Consider the following 13,021-nt stretch of genomic DNA (forward strand, 5'->3'; position numbering starts at 1 on the left):
TACATCACATGAGCATGAACTGTATATCACATGACCATGGACTGTATATCACATGACCATGGACTGTATATCACATGATCATGGACTGATTTTTATCCACAGGCAGTAAGCAGAATGAATGGCAGCAAGCAGAGAGGAAGAAGATGAGATAATGATATATAAGTATATTGGAAAACTGTAAAACTCTTCATTATACAGACAATAACACTTGTTTCTTAATATTGGTCTGAAAATGGACAATCCCTTTAATCTATAGATCAACAAACCATTTACTATTACCTTTATTTTCTTCAATACACCAGTGATATCACAGCCATTTAACACCAATATACTGTACATTTTGTCATATATTCCATAAAATAATTTTTGCTAGGGCCTTTAAATGGACAGCAGCTATTTAAGTGCCCTTCCTGGGGTGAACATGTTGACGTGCCCCGGTGTCATGTAATGCCCCTTTTTGCCCCAGCAACTATGCAGTGAATAAATATCTCTTAATTGAACATTTTGAGAACCAAATCATTGTATTGTGAACGTTTTTGTCTTTGTATCGTTATATTACTGATCACTGTGTTAACTCTTCAGTAGCAACACATCTATATCCATCCTGCTGTTTGTTTCTTTTATAGCTCTGTTAAAAAAAAACAAGTATATGCTGTATTCATCTATTAGGGCTAGTTCACACGGGGGCACGGAGGAGGATTTTGACAGCAGAATCCACGTCATAATCCTCCTCCATACAATGTTAGTCTATGTAGACTGCTAGTTTTTTTTTTTTCTCTGCTAGCAGATTTTTCTGCTAGAAGAGAAAAAGAAGCGACATGACCTTTCTTCAGGCATTTTCCGCCTGAAGAAAGCAATAGAAGTGAATGGGAAGCATTTTTTACCGTGCGTTTTTTTGCAAAAAAAAGCGTCAATTTTTTTTTTACAAAAAAACGTGCGGTAAAAAAACACGACACGTTTTTTGCAGCCCATTCTCTTAAAGGATGGGAAAACCGCCTGGAAGTGGTTTTTACAAAAAAACACTCCACAAAAAGCGTGCCAAGGTAAAAAAAAACAAACGCTTCCTAATTAGGAAGCATTTTTTTCCGGTGCCAAAATAAGCCACACGTTATTTACGTGTGAACTAAGCCTTAAAGTGCAGTAGCTATGTTGGTCAACTGTGGTGCAGTGTAAAACATTGTCTCCTTATGTAGTTAGAGAAAACAATACAGGTTTCAGCAGCCTTAGTCATCAGAAAGGGGAAGGGCATTTGGGCTAGTTGGTAAATAGAGAATTTTCTTGCCCTTAGGGTCCTGATGAGTCCTGCATTGGAGAGACCTAGAGGTAACTGATACAGGCCTAAATTGTAGTGTGCTGTTGTGGCCGCACAGTCCAAAGAAAGCCCTATGGAGACAACATAGCTGGTAAGTGGCAGAAAGACCTGAGTGTAAAGGAGGTGACGGGTAGGTAACCAGAATAAGCAAATGAACCTGACCAGTGCTGACAGATCCATTGGTTGTATGTCCGAAAGATAGACTGTGAACTGAAGTCACCAGCTGTAAGGCAGAGATGAGCAGTAGCCATTCTGTACTGTAGGCAGCTACATTCTGTACTGTAGAATGTGTATGGAGAGTAATCATGTGAAATGCTGGAGGGTCCTATGAGAATGAGAGGTCGCTACTGTGCAGTATTCAAGCTAATGATCCCTTTGCTGTAAAAAAGTACCATCTCTTGCACCAACAAGACCTGCATTGTGCCGGATACAGTGTGAACTGCCACTCTAACAATGTCCACCATTGTCCACACCTGCCCGATCCATGAGCCTTATAGGCTAAATAGTTTATTGTACTGATCAACTTGCTATGTCTGGCTGATCTTTTCTCCTTAAAATGTAGAACTTTCTTAAGACTCAGTAGCCAGACTCAGGACCTACACGAGAACTTGACTTTATGTTGCTACTTCACAACCTCAAGCCCCAACCTAGATACATCTGTGCACTGTTTCTTAAGAGGGATTTTAAGACTTTGAGAAGGGCAGGAAGAAGCAACACATTCAGGGACAGGCACCAGCACTGAGACAAAAACAGCTGACCAACAGTGGTAAGAGGCGGATGGTGGACATCTGGACCTGCCACAATAATTCCCATGATTTTCGCTACAGAAGACTCAGTTCAATCATTAAAGTTACTATTAATATGGACGGTTTCTTCGTAGTAGTCGTGAGCTGGAAGGGATTTGTCCTTTGGGTTTATTCATATTAAATTATGTTCTCTAAACAGCTTGAAAAATGATAACAGCTCAAAAAATATGAAGAACTACTAGAAGTGATACACCATATAAATGAAACTGTGAAATTGTTATTAATATCACCCTGTACTTTGCTGAGCTATCAATGCCAGACACATGCAAATTTTTATTCTTAATGGGGTAGAACGGCAGTATGATTAATAGGCTAAGTAATAAATAATCTTTATTTTATTTTATGTTTGTTTTTCTGGACATTGCAGAATGCATTGGGATGGAATAACTAAAGGAGGTCATAATTGACTATTTACCTATTTTCAATGCATCCAATTCAGATAGGTGATCTACTTTTTAGGGTGGTGGCACGCATTGCATTGTGGCTTTCTCTTATTACTGACCAATTAGAGGACGTTCACAGTACCATTGGTGTTTGCTCAGCAGTGTCCGTGGCTATTGTCCGTGCAAGATTTTAGCAAACGACACTTGTTGGTCCATTTGCCATTTCCATTCATTTTAATGGGATTTTATCTTGTGTCCTTTAGTGTCCGTTTACAACCACGTCCATTTTTTCAAGCAGACAAAAAAATCCTACATGCAGGACTTTTCTGTCCGTTTGAAAAAACAGACAGTAAGTGTCCGTTTTTTTAACATTGAGGTCTATGGGCAACAGACATATAATGGACAGTAACTGATAGCCAGTTACTGTCCGTTTGTGTCCGTTATGATAGGTGTCCATTTTCTTTTTTTTTTTAAGATGGACACCTTCTAAGTGGACACCAATGACAGTGTGAACCCTACCTTCGTAACCTGCAAAATTGTGTGGTGAGTAATAGGGAAGATCGGTAGTGAGTTAGGGAGCGTTCACACTACCGTCAGTGTCCGACAGGTAGCGTCCGCTCCTAGCGTCCGCTCAAAATCTGTCACGGACATTAGGAGCGGACACTAGCTGTGTCCTTGACACCTGTCATTCATTTCAATGGGCATCGGGTGCGTTCTTTTGCACTCCGTGCCCGTCCTTTCCTGTCCGCAAGCGAAGATGTCCGACTTCTCAAGCGGACAGAAAAACCCTGCATGTGAACACTCCCTTAGTGATTTTACCTACTTAAGTAAAAGAACCTGCAACCGCAACTCTGTGTTGCAGCTGCTCCCCCTTTAGCACCACCCTTACACTAGGGTCACACTAGCATTGTTTACACATCGCTCTAGAACATGGAGAGCTGGACCGCTAAAACAGCGTTACACATGGACAGTATAATGATGATAATTGGGTCTGCCAGGTGTCCGTCGGGTGTCTGCCATTTCAAAACAATTTTCAGCGATTTCTGCGAAGGAGACTCCAACCAAAGCGCGAGGACTTTTTGTGGTATTGCTTAACCTGATGTAGAACCCAATTGTGGTTATAATACAAAACAGGATAAACACAGATTATATATAATATATATCGCAAGGAACTGTGTATGTATATCTATAATATAGATAGATAGATAGATAGATAGATAGATAGATAGATAGATAGATAGATAGATAGACACACACATTTGGATCCAACTTTGATCAATGGAAACGTTTCCTTTTGATGTGAGTTACTTTTAAAGGGAATATATCATAATACCAGCTTTTTTGTATTCAGTTTTCTTGTTTGATTATAGTCACAAAGGAAACATGTAATTACATAAAATACTTACTCTATGACACACATCATCTGGATTGATATCACCGAAGTACACAGGATTGTAGAAAAACAGAAGGTCACCATGAAGGTTAGAACATTAATGCAGACAGAGAGACTTCTCCCAGCTGATAATGTATCCCAACTGTCATGTATAATTATTAGGTCCATTCACGCTGCACTTTGTTGCCAATTACAGATCATTATCCTATTAGCCATATCAAGTAAGAACCAAACACATGTATACTTGAATAGGATTTTTATGCTCATTTAAATGGTTAATCCGCCGGAGGCATATATGCTTAATTAGCAATGTAACTACATTTGGAAACATTATGTTATATTTACTGAACTTAGCAACAAGGTACACCGTTAAATTATGCAGGTATAACATATATACCAATTACCCTCTGCCATCATAAATATGGAACTATTAGACATTCATTCAGAAAATAATAACTTGCATTTTATAGAAAAATATAATTGACTTTAATGCCCAGGTCTATTTACTAAGGACTTGAATAGAAATTTAGTTTCCATGGACTACAAGACTATGCTCATGTCACTTTGGAACTTGTTGGGAAAAATTGAAAGCTATACATGACCAAATGATAATTTTGTATCTTCAAATGACACAGTGGGAACTCTTCTTTAGGAATATTTTTGGGCTTACAACTCAGTCATGACTTCTAACATGACTTTCACACTGATGACACTTGAATTTATGACTCTGATCTGGTCTTACCTCTCCATTATTCATATTTCCAAGGTATATTTTACTTTTTCTCCTCCAGCATTCAAAAGCTAAGAAAAAAAATTCTGCAGCTTTTCCCTCATTCAACATCCAGCTGAAACTATAAATCTGTGAACTATGAATCTGTAAGGACTGTGAATCTGTGGAATAGTCTACTCTACAAGCTGGTCGCAATAGTCACACCTGACATCTTCAAAAAATGATACATTGCCTTTTTAGGGCCAAATTTCATTGATGGTTATGGAAATGTATAGGATGTAATGTCGTTTCCCATGTCCTGGTTGATCTTGATAGACATTAGAGATGATCGAGTAGGTATTCGATAGAATACTACGGTATTCGAAATACTCGTACTCGTTCGAATACTACTCCTATTCGCAGTAAAGATTCAATTCAGAACCAGTGTTGATTGGCCGAATGCTATACACTGTATAGCATTCGGCCAATCAACGCTGGTTCTGCAGCAGCCTCGTCCTTGCTAGTCAGGAGAGCTGGCAGCTTGCGGTTATGCGGGAACTGACTTTTCTCATAGGAATGCATTGACCAGCGTTGATTGGCTGAATGCTATACAGTGTACAGCATTCGGCCAATCAACGCTGGTTCTGCCAGAGGCTCATCTGTGACGAGGCGGAGTCTAAGATCGGACCACAGCAGTCTCCATTGTCTCAAACATCATTCAGTCTGTCTACGATTGCATAGAGAGACAGAAGGATTTAAGTAAGCCTACATCCACAGAAGATATGTTTGGGACAACCTCCTTGTCGAGTTCCGTTACAAATATGTACAAGTGTACAGGGAAGAATTGATGATGTTTTGAAGGAAGAGGTGGTCACACCAAGTAATGATTTGATTTCTTGTTTGTTGTTTGTTTGCATTTTGTTAATTGAAAAAAAAATAAACAATTTACACTTCTATTTGTGAAAGTATTTTTACTTTGTAGCATTCTACACATCTTTTGCACATTAGTGTGTATATATTTATTGTGTGAATGAATATATTTATTCTATCCTACTACAACTGCTGTCATTAGTACTGCAAAAGAAGCACTATTACACACACACACACACACACACACACGCGTGTAATAGTGCTTCGCTAGCAGTACTCATGACAGCAGTTGTAGTCGGATAGAATAAATATTGTAAGCCGATGGCTGGTAAGGTACTGGATGGGGTGTACATCTTATCCAGATTGCTCAGATGGGTGAGATGATGGAAATTCAGAGTTTGTTTCTCAGCAGACAACTATGTTTTCTGAGCATTATTTAAGTGCTATGCACTGGCTTTTAACAGAATGGAAGGTAGGCTGGTAGTGGGACTTGTCACTGTGTGTTTGGAGTGAATAAAACTCAACACTTGAACTATTACCTTGAAGTCTGGGTCAGTGCCAACCACCCAGCACCCCAGATCCTGACAAATATATATATATATATATATATATATATATATATATATATATATATATATATATATATATAAATGAGAGCAGTTGTAGTAGAATAGAGTAAATATTTTTTCCATCTTTAAGGCTTACATTTTACTCAGTGAGTCTTTTTCCATGGGATATCATACTTGTCAAGATGATTGTACATCAACCATGTCTGCAGATTAAATTGATTCAGACCTCTGCTTTTCAGCCATTAGATCATGCTTTTAAATTACGGCATTGTTATTCCTCCATAGTCAGCAACATGAGAAAATCATTGTCCTTCTATATAATTCTAGCTGATGTGTCAATTATGTGTATATTGTTGCTTTGTCAGTGGAACACAATAGCTTTATGGCTTCAGAAAAGCAATGTTTCCTTGTTGCCTAGTTTGACTATGTTGTACTTACTGGATGACTGTGTAGCAGCCGCCAGTACATAGTCTTGTGTTGTTTAGTGGACTATCACTACTGCCAGTTCTTATATTCCATATAACATTTTCTCAGTTCTAATTACTTGGTAAGTTATGGTACACTGCACCACAAGCCATGTTACTCAGGTATTTTATCCTTAAAAGCACTGCATCTAAAATAGAATAGACTTCCTCATAGAGGAACCATACCATGTATTATGGACCCAAGTGCCCATTATGCACTGGCATAGAAGTATATGTCTAATTGTAAAATTTTACAATTTCTGAAAGACACAAGACTTTAAAATTAAAAATCAATATGTCATATTCTTACTGTAAGAGTGCTTCACAATATAGTACTCCATATTTGAAACATGCAAACACAGTCTTTCCTATGCTTTTTCTAAATGTGAAAGATGATTCCAAGAATGCCTATCCATGCAAATAAAAGAAGAGTCAACTATCATTTGCATCATGCCTATTCCTGATAAAAATGGCTGCCTTGCTAGAGATCTCAAGGTTGCTCTCCATATAAACCAATAAGCCTTGGGTACTACTAACCTAGTTGTCAGATCACTAGTTGCTTGGGACAATTTTGGTATATACTAACTAGAGATGAGCGAGTAGTAAAATATTTGAAAATTCGATTCGAGTAGACCTCAATATTTGACTATTTGATCGAATATCGAATCCCATTATAGCCCTTCCAAATTAAGTTAGAGACCCTTAAGTTGAGACATACGAAAATTACTTTTCAGGCCCTTGGGGTGAGCCCTCCCAAACTTAGCTTCAGGCCCTTGGGGTGAGGTGAGCCTTGTACCAGCAGAGATTGAGGCCCTTGAGTTGAGTTGAGTCTTGTAGCAGTAGCGATTGAGGCCCTTGAGGTGAGTTGAGCCTTGCAGCAGCAGAGATTGAGGCCCTTAAGTTGAATTGAGCCTTGTAGCAGCAGAGTTTTAGGCTCTTAAGGTGAATTGAGCCTTGTAGTAGCAGAGTATTAGGCTCTTAAGGTGAATTGAGTCTTATAGTAGCAGAGTATTAGGCTCTTAAGGTGAATTGAGCCTTGTAGTAGCAGAGTATTAGGCTCTTAAGGTGAATTGAGTCTTGTAGTAGCAGAGTATTAGGCTCTTAAGGTGAATTGAGCCTTGTTGTAGCAGAGTATTAGGCTTTTGGGATGAACACAGGATTGTAGGAGCATAATATTATGTTCTTGGTATGAATTGAGCCTTGTAGGAGCCTAATATTATGCTCTATGGATGAATAGAGCCTTGTCGGAGCATAATATTAGGCCCTTGAGGTGAACCTTAATGGGGTGGTTTTGTTTTTCAACAGTGATGGTGGAGGAGGAGGAGGATGAACTGGTGAGTTGGAGCAGAAACATGGAACTTCATGTTGGGGTTTTACACTGGTCAAGATGCAAATCCTTGGTCAATCCATTGGCTGTTCATTTTGATCAGCGTCAGCCGGTCAGCACTGTCAGCTGACAGATGGCTGCGCTTATCGGTGATGATGCCACCGGCTGTGCAGAAGACCCTTTCAGATAGAAAGCTGGTGGCAGGGCAGGACAGCACCTCCAAGGCGTAAAGCGCTAGTTCCAGCCACAGGTCCAACTTGTCATCAGGCCAGGGATTGTGGAAGAGCGCAATGCTGGCTGCCCCTCACCAGTAGGCATTGGATCCGTAGTAGCTTGACTGCGGCCTTGGCTCCCAGCTGCATTTCCATACCCCCGTCCTGTCCCTTTGCGCCAGCCTTATACATTTCTAGTATAACAGGAGATGGGCAAGGTATATATCGCCCAAATACCTCTGTATGTTAGAAGTATATACTGAGCTTAAAACACGTATATAACAGGAGATGGGCAAGGTATATAGAGCCCAAAATCCTCTGTATGTTGGATGTATACAAACATATTGTATAGCAAGTATACACCCAGCTTACAACAGTTAGAGAACAGGAGATGGGAAAGGTATATTGGGCGCACAAACCTATGTACTGTATGTTAGATGTATACAAGCGTACTGTATAGCAAGTATATACCTAGCTTAGAACAGGTATAGGACAGGAAATGGGAAAGGTAGATTGGGGGAAAATCAGTTGTAAAAAGATTGTATATACAGATGGTGTATATACAATTTTCAAGCAGTGGTAGATCTAAGTTTAGCTCTTATAAGAGCTGTTGGAGTAAGATTCCTGCCTAAATAATTCTAATTGCTAGCTAACCCTGGCAGAACGTCTATCCCAGTCTAATTCACAGTCACATCTGATCCGAATGTGAAACTCACTGTTCTTATAGATTGGAGGTCACCTGATTTAACCAGCCAATGACTTTTTCCTTTTTTTTTCCGATGCCCCCGTTATCGTAGTTCCTGTCCCACCTCCCCTGCATAGTTATTGGTGTAAAAAAAGCACCAGGGAAGGTGGGAGGGGAATTGAATTTTTACTGCATTTACCGTGTGGTATTCGACTGAGTACGACTATTTCGAATACCGTAATATTCATCAAATACCTACTTGATCGAATACTACTCGCTCATCTCTAGTACTAACCAATGCATACTGTCTACACATACAATTACATACTTGATTTGCTTTGACAAAACTTTGGATATCATCCTACATTCATCCAGCTCTCCATCTGATGTCTAATGTACAAGTAATAGCTTGTATTTGATGCTATATAATTTTAATTATATGTTTAAAAAATCATAACTCTTTAGTTGAGGTTACCAAGTGACACAGTGAATGAGCAAAGTGCCTATAATCCTGAGATAAATTAGAAGCATCACCTTGACAGTACAAACCAAAGTCAAGGCTGATTTGTTTTGGATTAGCAGAAAATGATTCATCGTAGAACACAGACCCACATTTATTACCACAATAAAAATAAGTCCATCAATCTGGTGCATACTGTGCACAACCACGATTTACAAGATCATTTTTCAAATAAAGGTTATGCATAAAGGAATATATTCTGCTTCTATGTGGCTCTTACTAAGATTCACTAATCCTGTGAATAAAACTCTGGAAAAACAGACAGAATTGCTACATATACATGTAGGACCACTTACTATCTGGTGCTATCATATTGTATACCAAATAAACCTGGATTGTGGTAGCATACTGTGAATTATAAGCTAAACTCCAAAATATTTTACAGCCATATCGGGCAAATTTACAATGAATTGTTCCTTCTGCAATTCCTTCTCTTGGTGTCCCTGACCCATATAGTAAAATGTCATACTATGTAAAATAAGCATAAGGAACTCTGCCTAAGTATAAGTGTAATACTGTACACTATAATAAACTGTATAGCTCTTATAGCAGATTCATACATTGGTCAAAGTACTGGTCAAAATCAAGTACCGTATTACTTTGATTTAGGTGTGTAAGTAGCAGTTTATATTATACCACTATCCACCACCAGGCCTGTTTTTAGTTAAAGTGGCACTCCAGGAAAAATTAAAAGTGGGGTCCCAAATGCTGAAATATTGTACCTACAAAATAGTCACATTCTCTTAATGTTATATGCTGCAGTGCTGATCTCTGGTAGTGGGGTACAGGGGTATTCCTGAGGTCTTTAAAGAGGTTGTTTCATTTGAGATATACATATTTGGGCAACCTATGGGCCATAGGAGTAGAGATCATGGAGGGTTAAGAAACATTTTTTTTTTTTTTTTTATGATTCCCCTTCCAATAAAGTGTACACACAATCCTATATGTGTCCTTCCTGCTTGATCAGAGTGCGCCACCCTGATTCCTTTTGGTAGTCTGTCCATTGTGTTCCCATCCAAGGTTTTGGTGTTCGATGTCGTCAGCGGTAATGCTGCCTCTTCTGCCTACATGCTTTTTATGAGGTTGTGGCATTTTCACAACCATTCCAGGTGAGAGGCCAATTGGTCTTATTCCTTCCTTACATTTCACATTTTTTGTGATTCCAAAGTTGTAACAGATCTACACTATTTTGGTTGCTCGGTGTTCTTTTTTCTCTTTTAGTCACTTAGTTATCCAGGGCTGGACAACACCTTTAATATGATCATAGAATGATGATGGCGACCAACTTTTCTGATGTCCAGTTCTTTAGTTTATAGTATTACAAATATATATGATTTTTAAAGATCCATAGGTGTGAAAGTGGAAGAGGAAATCATACCTGAATATGGTATATATAAATAGAAACAGAAATATATAGACATAGTTTTTATATGACAAAAATATGAAAATCTGCCCATCATGCAACGTAATGCAAAGTATACTAGATACAGATAAAACATTCAATGTGTTTGCCATTGCAACATAAGACTGCAAGATAATTCTACATACCTGAATAGCCAGTGATGTCCATTGCTTTTAGATTTCTACACTTTATCACAGTTAAGGTCAAGCGTCCTGCGGTAGGTAGATAGCATAGGGAAAACATGATTTCTCCAAGGTCCACGCTTTCCTTCAAAAATATAAAAGAAATATAAGCTAAGATATAGTTGTAAATCTAGAATGTGCTGTATAAATACAGTAAACTCAGTCACCCTTTCCTGGCTCACTGTACCTCTGACTTTTACCAGTCTACTTATAGTACATGGCTGTGTGTTTGATCCCCTAGAGTGTTAATTCAGTATAGTACCCAAGCTCAATAAGTTAAAACATTCTTAGCTACATCAAAGGACTAAAACTGACACTAAACATGTTCAATTTGCAATAATGGACAAGTTTTTAAATGGGTTAAATGAAGAATCACCTTGTGTCAGCTCATCTCGACCTCCAGGACAAATTATTGTCCAAACAATTGGGCAGATTTACTTTTGTGATTACATCTCAGCCCTGACACCAAATGACCCAAATGTTGCCTCAGCAAATTTTTCTAACTTTATCTAAAAGTGAACTTGACTTTACTTGAAAAGGGCAAAGCTCTGAAGATTAATTTCCTTTTGGGTTTGGACGGGTTGACTCTAAGATTTTGTTTTGGGTCGAATCAGTTGGTCACAAACCGGAAGTGAAATTATTGTACTCTGGGGTCTCTTTAGACTGAGCCTCATGGGTTTTCCCTGTTGCGCCAACTGGAAGTGAAATTATTATATTCTGTGGTCTCTTTAGATTGGACCTCAGTGGTTAGACCTGGTGTGCCAAGGTTTGGGCCCTGGTCGAACTTGAAATTTTTAAAAAAGTTTGACGTGTATTAGGTTTGATCTGAACTAGTTCACTCATCTCTGGTAAAAATGTACCGAATTGCACCAATTGCCCAAAGTATGCTAACTAATAACTGGCATAAACTAAGATGTGAGTCAAGGAAAGCAGCAAACCTATCAGCAAGTGTCACTGGGATAAATCTCATTTTTAAACTAATTCTGTCTATTAATAAATGTGGGCCATGGAGTAAGTAAGAAATGGTTGGAAAATGTTAGCACTTTAACTTGAAGACGTCTTGTGGACTATACTAAAGGCTGTAACTCATCAGCTCAAGATCGGTAAACCCATGTTTTTTTAAAAAAAACTTTGTAAGTAATTCTGTATATTGTATTTCTTCACATGAGCTATAAAATAAGTTAAAAGACATTAGCTTTAGGTAAATGATAGAGATGAGCGAGTAGTGAAATATTTGATGTTCGATATTTGTTTCGAGTAACCCCTCAATATTCGACTATTCGACCGAATATTGAATCCCATTATAGTCTATGGGGAAAAAAAGGCTTGTTTCAGGGGAAACCACAATTTGACTCAGGAGGGTCACCAAGTGCACAATGACACCATAGGAAATGATGCAAACACCTCTGGAATGCAACTGGGACAGCAGGGGAAGCATGTCTGGGGGCATCTAACATGCCCAAGTCCCAGTATTACCCCAATATCACAACCTATCAACTAGACACTTTCCAAACTTTTACCAGTATAGTTTTAGGCCTTTTAAGTTAGTTCAGCCTTGCACCAGCAGAGTTTTTTGCCCTTGGGGTGAGTTGAGCCTTTAAACAGCAGAGATTTAGTTTTTGGCCCTTGGAGTGAACTGAGCCTTTAACCAGCAGTGTTTTTGGCCCTTGGGGTGAGTTGAGCCTTTAACCAGCAGTGTTTTTGGCCCTTTGGATGAACTGAGCCTTTAACCAGCATTGTTTTTGGCCCTTTAATTTAGTTCAGCCTTGCACCAGCAGAGTTTTTGGCCCTTTGGGTGAACTGAGCCTCTAACCAGCATAGTTTTTGGCCCTTTTGGTGAACTGAGCCTCTAACCAGCAGTGTTTTTGGCCCTTTGGATGAACTGAGCCTTTAACCAGCATAGTTTTTGTCCCTTTAATTTAGTTCAGTCTTGCACCAGCAGAGTTTTTGGCCCTTTGGGTGAACTGAGCGTCTAAGCAGCATAATTTTTGGTCCTTTGGGTGAACTGAGCGTCTAACCAGCATAATTTTTGGCCCTTTAATTTAGTTCAGCCTTGCACCAGCAGTGTTTTTGTCATTTTGGCCCTTGGGGTGAGTAGAACTTTGCACCAGCAGTGTTTTACTTTTTTGTCCTTTGGGTGATTAGAGCCTTGCACCAGCAGTGTTTTATTTTTTTGGCCCTTGGGGT

At 39.0% G+C, this 13,021-nt stretch overlaps 1 protein-coding gene across 1 annotated transcript in view; it reads right to left on the bottom strand.

Annotated features, from left to right (window-relative positions):
- The window catches only part of SYT6 (synaptotagmin 6), a 329,856-nt gene that overhangs the window by 13,921 nt on the left and 302,914 nt on the right, over positions 1–13,021 (bottom strand). Inside the window, exon 4 of the mRNA XM_075264086.1 lies at positions 10,799–10,919. Coding sequence (XP_075120187.1) covers positions 10,799–10,919 — 121 coding nt within the window. The remainder of the gene's footprint in view (positions 1–10,798; positions 10,920–13,021) is intronic.

This window comes from Leptodactylus fuscus, chromosome 2 (genome assembly GCF_031893055.1).
Source record: "Leptodactylus fuscus isolate aLepFus1 chromosome 2, aLepFus1.hap2, whole genome shotgun sequence".
NCBI classification, from domain to species: domain Eukaryota; kingdom Metazoa; phylum Chordata; class Amphibia; order Anura; family Leptodactylidae; genus Leptodactylus; species Leptodactylus fuscus.